The following is a 6,185-nucleotide window of genomic DNA, read 5'->3' as shown; positions in this document are numbered from 1 at the left end:
TTTTCTTTTTCCACTTTTCCTCTCGTTTTCTCTTTCTCTGTTTTCTTCTTTACCTTTTTGACTTGTTCTCACTCTTAATTTTTGAACATGAACTTAAACTGTTTAAACCTCTATTTTAGAAGTGTTTGGGACAATGGAGTTTATTACAATGCCACTACTATTTCTAAGTCCACACTGACCTGAATGTGATATTATCAGTCAGGATTTAAATAGAATCGATCCTGCTCACAATGCTCCAACACAACTTTAGATTCATGATGAGCAAAACGTTCAAACTCGCTCATCCTCATGATTCCTAAATTCATGTTTCTACTTTCTTTTTCTGCCTACATTTCCCCATCAACACAAACCTGCATTCGGTCACAAAACCAGATTTTCTGAACATTAGCAAATGCGATAGTATGTGTCATTTACTGTTTATCTACAAAATATACATTTACAAAACATAAATTTACAGTATGAATATATATTTTTGTGTTTGGATGATTTATCAGAATCAGGAATGTGAAAAATCAGAACTTTTGGTGGTATCAGAATTGGAAAAATTCAAGCTTTATTTCCGACTTGCAGTGTTCCCCGGCATTGCCCGGGTGTGTGGAGTAAAGAAAAAAAAAAAAGCGGTAGTAGACAGGCAGTCAGGCTCAAACACGTAATGCGAAGGAGGAAAAAAAAACCTAACATCTTAGCCGATGTCTCCATTGCACAACTGGAAGTCGAGAGCATTGAAATTAAGCATAGTCAATCCAACAGAGACAATGTCTTGCGGAAATGGTGATGCAAAAATCGACCCCTCCTTGTAGAAAACTGCCCAGTTGAGGGTAAAGGAATTCATGTTTTTTGCCAATTTTTCAATATTTGTCGTCCGAAGGATTGAGCTTCAAAACGATGCCAGTTTCGTCAGGTTTCGACATGGCTGTCGGAATTTTTTTCGGCAGACATACAAACACACACATTTATATATTAGATTCCCAAAACGATTCTATTTTTATTTAATTTTCTATGATGATAAAAATGACCAATATTTGCTTTAAAAATATAAGTAAGACTAAAATCTAAGAATTATAATATTGAATATTAATAACCATCTTGCTCTTTCTCACCTGTGTATGTGTGCCGTGGTATCACAGTTAAACCAACCACATATTTCAAATCAGCACCTTCTATCCGATCTCCTTATCAGTATCAGTTCTTGAACCTTTTTTACGACTCGTTATTTAAAAATAGACTAGCCTGGGTACCTGGTGTTGCTCAGGTGTTTGGAGGTGTTAAGCAAAAAAAAAAAACCTGTATCGCGAAGGAGGAAAAAAATGTGAGAAAAAAAAAACGTTATGTCTTTGCCGTTGCGTCCATCACCAAATCAGAAGTTGCAAAGGTTTAAATTAAGGCTATTCAATCAAAAAGAGGGGATGACTTTTGAAAATATCGGCAAAAAAAGCAACCCCTTCCTGTAGAAATGTGTCCAGTTGAGGGTGAAGGAATTAATGCTTTTTAGCCATTTTTCAATAGTTGCGTCTAAAGGGTCGAGCTTCCAAATGATACCAATCTCGTGAAAATCTGTTGACTCTGTCAAAAATATTATAGACTAGCGAGGGGTACCCGGCACAGTCTGGGTGTTTGGAGGTGTGTGTGGAAACTCCGGGGGTGGGGAGGGGTTAAAAAAAAAAAGTAAGTATGAGGATCGAACCCGAACCGTTGAGGCAAAGTTGCAAATTAAAGTGTGAAAAATAAAAACGTGCGACGTTAACCATTGCCCCACCGCGACATGCTAACGGAAACACGTTTGAATTTATTCAATTACTTGGATTTAGCAGGTGCCCGTTTTAATGACTTAATGAGGTCAAGTTTGACTGCGGGATTTCATTTACTGCTGAACGCTTTTTTTTTTCCCCCCAAGATGTTATAGGAAAAAGACTAACCCACATGCGGCGAATGACAAATGTTGAATATTTATCTTCCCGAAAGTTAACTGTGAGATAATACAATTTATATGTGATAAAAAGTTTTAAAAAGTTGTGAAGCGGAGCGACCGCTTCTCTGAAAAAAGCCTCTTGTAGACACACAGAAAAAGCGAACACACATACAAACATACATTTAAATAGACAGGTGAGATTTATATTATAGATGTATGTAAAAAATGCACTTGAAACAAATATTCAGTCATTTTTAGCATTCTATTTTAGTCAACTGCGTTATAACATAGTTATAATAATTGTTTATAGATTTTCATGTCGAATCCTTGTACACAAGAAATATTTTTGAGAAATGATTACTTATATTTTCCATAGCTTGAGCCACTGGAGGGGGCATCGGCCATCTGCAAATTTGTAAATGCTTTTGTAGCGAGGAGTTCTTTTGTCAAGATGAGGGTGCTGACCCCCACACCAAACCTTCCCAGAAGATACATACAGCGCCTAGCCTTTCCAAATGATCACCCATCAGGTACTGGCTGGGCTCAACGTTGCTTAACTTTGGTGATCTGGTGAGAACCGTTATGTCAACGTGATTGCGCCGCACTTACGTATATTTTACTCAATTAATAATTTTTCATTTTTGTTTATTTCTCTCATCCAAACTATTTTAGATCTATGTGGAGAGGTACCAAAATCTCGACACGGAACACATTTAGGATAAAGTAGAATAAAAAGATGAAGCGTGTTTATTAAATATTCACCTTCAGTTGCAGTATTTTATGACATTCTTGCTTCAAATGGTGTGCATGTATGTGTGTGTGAAACAGCACTAACCATATTCGGATTTAACTGAAGGAGGAAGTTCCATGGCAATATGAAATTCACAAACGGTCCCCAGTTTCATGTATAACCGTTAGGGGAGATGATGACTTTAGGTTTTTGCAACTCTTGCAGGGAGGTGTCGGCATCCTCCTATATACAGCGCCTGGAATTCCCAAATTGGTCACCCATTTCAGTAATAACCAGGCTCAATGTTGCTTAACTTTGGTGATCTGACTGGAACCAGTGTGTCAATGTGATTATGCCATATCTAAATGGTGTAATTATTACTTAGTACTCTACTACAAATCGTGTAATGGAGTATTAAGTAAAAGTCATGATCTAAGTGATACTCTTCTGGAGGTTGAAGGTTCAATCCTCACTGCAGGTGATACTAAGACTATAATTGCAAATTACCCCATTCTCTATGTTGTTGAACACTCGTCGGCATTTCTCCAAATGAGAGACAGACTAGAAAATTCTCTGTTCTGTACTCTGAACGTCATTTCTATCGTCATATCCTTCAACACCTGCATTTCTAGCGCATTCTGTCTAAAAACCTAACCTTTGACTTCCTCCCTGCTTCAATCATGCCACCTGCAGCTGGATATATTTCCGTTTGCCACCAGGTTATCCTGACCTGAACTAATGTGACCCCTGCCAAAGTTTATACTAGTTAACTGAGTCGCTACTTACCAGTATAGGGTCGTAATATTCATATATTGCAACCCTATAATGCCGTCCTCATCCTGGAGAATATCCGAATATCATCCTCCTTTCAAATATTCCAAAATATTTTCCTTATTTTGATTGTTTTTCTCTTCTTCCCCTTCTTTCTTTAGGAAGTGATATGTGAAGATGCAACTCTATCCCAGACTCTAGAAACTGCCGTCAACAAATTTTATCAGGCCATAATGCCAATTAAAGCCGGTAAGGGCAACCGATGTACGCTTGGCCGAAATTGGCGGAAACTTGATGAGGAACCGGTGTGAATCTGTCCATATCTGAATGCCTGGATGGAGGCTGCTATCGTGGCTGTTGCCTTATACATCCTTACAAAATACCACGTGTGATGAACCAAGTTTTTTTTGTTTTTTTTTGTTTTTGTTTTTTTTTTTTTTTTCAACAACAGCAACAAAATACAAAAAAGAAAAAAAATTAAACTTTCATTGTAAAATATAAAAGAATGATCAAAGAATTTGTTATTTTTATTTATTATAACTCAGTTGAAAATATTCCTCTGTGTGTGTATACATGTATGAAGTATATGTTTGTAGTAATACACACGGATGAAAAAAACGCTTTGGATAATCACATACTTCAAGGTAGTTCTACTAAAATAGCCATATTTTTTAAACCAAAGCACTTCAAGTCTTCAAATTACTACTGTTTTTTTTTCGGAAATGAATATACTTTCAAATGAATTAATAAATATGAATGTACATTATATATTTTAAGAGTTTTAAGCAAATAAAGTGATAAAAATGTGAACGTCATAAAATGGCATTTTCGGTAAGGTTTTATAAAGACCCCCACTGACTTCTAAAGGCCCGTACCGTGATTGTATGAAGAATTTCGGCATGAAATTTGGGAGCCAATCAGAAGAGGTGTTAATCTTAATACTGTCAAGTGTCCGAAATATTTTTGACCATTTCTTTCTTTGTCATGTTAAAAATAAGACTTTAATATAACGAGTATCGAACATTTTGACAAAAAATTTCTTCGGACACCCACTAGTAAGTAAATCGATCTTTTTACTATCTTTATCAATTAAAAGTATTATTCTATGTTGAGTAGGACCGTGGTAATTGATAATAATTTAAAAGGACCTACCCGAAAAAAAACGTTTCTATTTCTCAAGTGGACAAATGAAGTATTAGTAGCAGCAGCAGCTGCAGTATTAGTCATAGCACAGTGTAAACAACACACAGTCTTTAATTTTTATTCACGAACGAATTAAGAAAAACATGAAAATATGAATATAAATGTTCTGATATGTTTAATTAGAGCTATTTTGTTATCAGAATAACATTAGTTTAGAACTATTCGGTTTTCAGAATGTATAATAACAATTCCAAGCAATTCGGCATTATGAATCCATTATAATTTCTCACATTTCTGGTCAAATTTAAAAACATGGTTAAAAAAAACAAAATAAACTTTTGTAGATATGTCGCTTGCATGCACTTTTATTCATTGCATTAGTTTTGAACAGCGAATTAAAACAATGTTTTACTGCAAACAGCCACAAATGTTTTTTCAAAATCAAAATCAGCATCAAAATCTCGTTTGTATTACTATACACATAGATTCGAAAAAGTTGTCAAAAAACAAATATATAACAAATAAATGTTATCAAATGCAAGAAAAGTTACTTTTCTACCTAACTGGATATTTTTTAGTGTTTTTATTTAATGTAACATGTTTATTCAGCTCAAAAAACATACAGTGTTTACCGATGTATTGGAAAATTAAAAATGGCACCTGGTCCGACTCTCTCTTTGACACGGTAAGTTTGAGAAAAGGAGTTAAAAATAAAAACTATACAAAATGCTGTTAAAAATCCACTGAATATATGTCAGCCTATGTAATGATAACATATATTGAGCAAGTTTCTAACAGTATTTTGTCTAGTTTTATTTATTTTTAACTCTTTTCCCCAAACTTACCGTTTCAAGAGAGAGAGTCGGGCGCCATTTTAAATTTTCCAATACATCGGTAAACACTGTTTTTTTGAGCTGAATAAACATGTTACATTAAATAAAAACACTAAAAAATTACCCAGTTATGTAGAAAAGTAACTTATCTTGCTTTTGATAACATTTATTTGTTATATATTTGTTTTGTTTTTTTGACAACTTTTTCGAATCTATGTGTGTAATACAAACCTTCAAAATCTATATCAATATTCTTGAAATTTTAAAAGCAGTTAGAAAACACATCAAACTACAATTAGGAAGCTTTTTATTCCGTTATTTTTTTTCTACTTATTAAGCGAAAGGTATTTTTACGACCTGCTCTAGCGTAGTATAAACAGCCTATGGAATAAACACCTTCAACCTCGAAAATAGAAATCAACAAATTTATGGAGTTTTCTTCGAAATTTCGTAACGCAGCTTCTTATTAAATTAAAACTAAATGTAACATTTGCTGACTTATTTACCTGTTGAATACACACATATATATATATATATATATACTAGCAAAAGTACCCCAGTTATGAGTGGCAAGTCTCCTTCTAAAACACTGTTTAACCCTAACAATAACACTAAGTTCAAGTGGCAAGCACCCCCAACAAAATACCCCTGTAATCTACATACAAGCGTCTAAAACAAACAAAAAAAAAATAGATCCTTCCTTAAAGAAAAATGCACATGATTTATCTCCCATAAAAATAAATTGGTTAACTGTCCGTCCTAAAATGTTAGAATGGCCTGGAAATGATGAATTATTTTA

The 6,185-nt window shown here is 34.3% G+C and overlaps 1 protein-coding gene across 1 annotated transcript in view; it reads left to right on the top strand.

The window, feature by feature from the left end:
- LOC145252752 (cleavage and polyadenylation specificity factor subunit 3-like) overlaps positions 1 to 3,924 on the top strand; it is a 155,614-nt gene extending 151,690 nt beyond the window's left edge. The window contains exon 17 of the mRNA XM_080112637.1: positions 3,572 to 3,924. Within this exon, the coding sequence (XP_079968763.1) occupies positions 3,572 to 3,721 (150 nt within the window). The 3' untranslated portion in view covers positions 3,722 to 3,924. The remainder of the gene's footprint in view (positions 1 to 3,571) is intronic.
- Positions 3,925 to 6,185: the final 2,261 nt, after the last annotated feature.

Source organism: Euprymna scolopes, chromosome 29 (genome assembly GCF_053919585.1).
Source record: "Euprymna scolopes isolate OS-2025 chromosome 29, ASM5391958v1, whole genome shotgun sequence".
Classification (NCBI taxonomy): Eukaryota; Metazoa; Mollusca; class Cephalopoda; order Sepiida; family Sepiolidae; genus Euprymna; species Euprymna scolopes.
The sequence above is the reverse complement of the archived record's forward strand: the minus strand, read 5'-3'. Positions and strand labels throughout refer to the sequence as shown.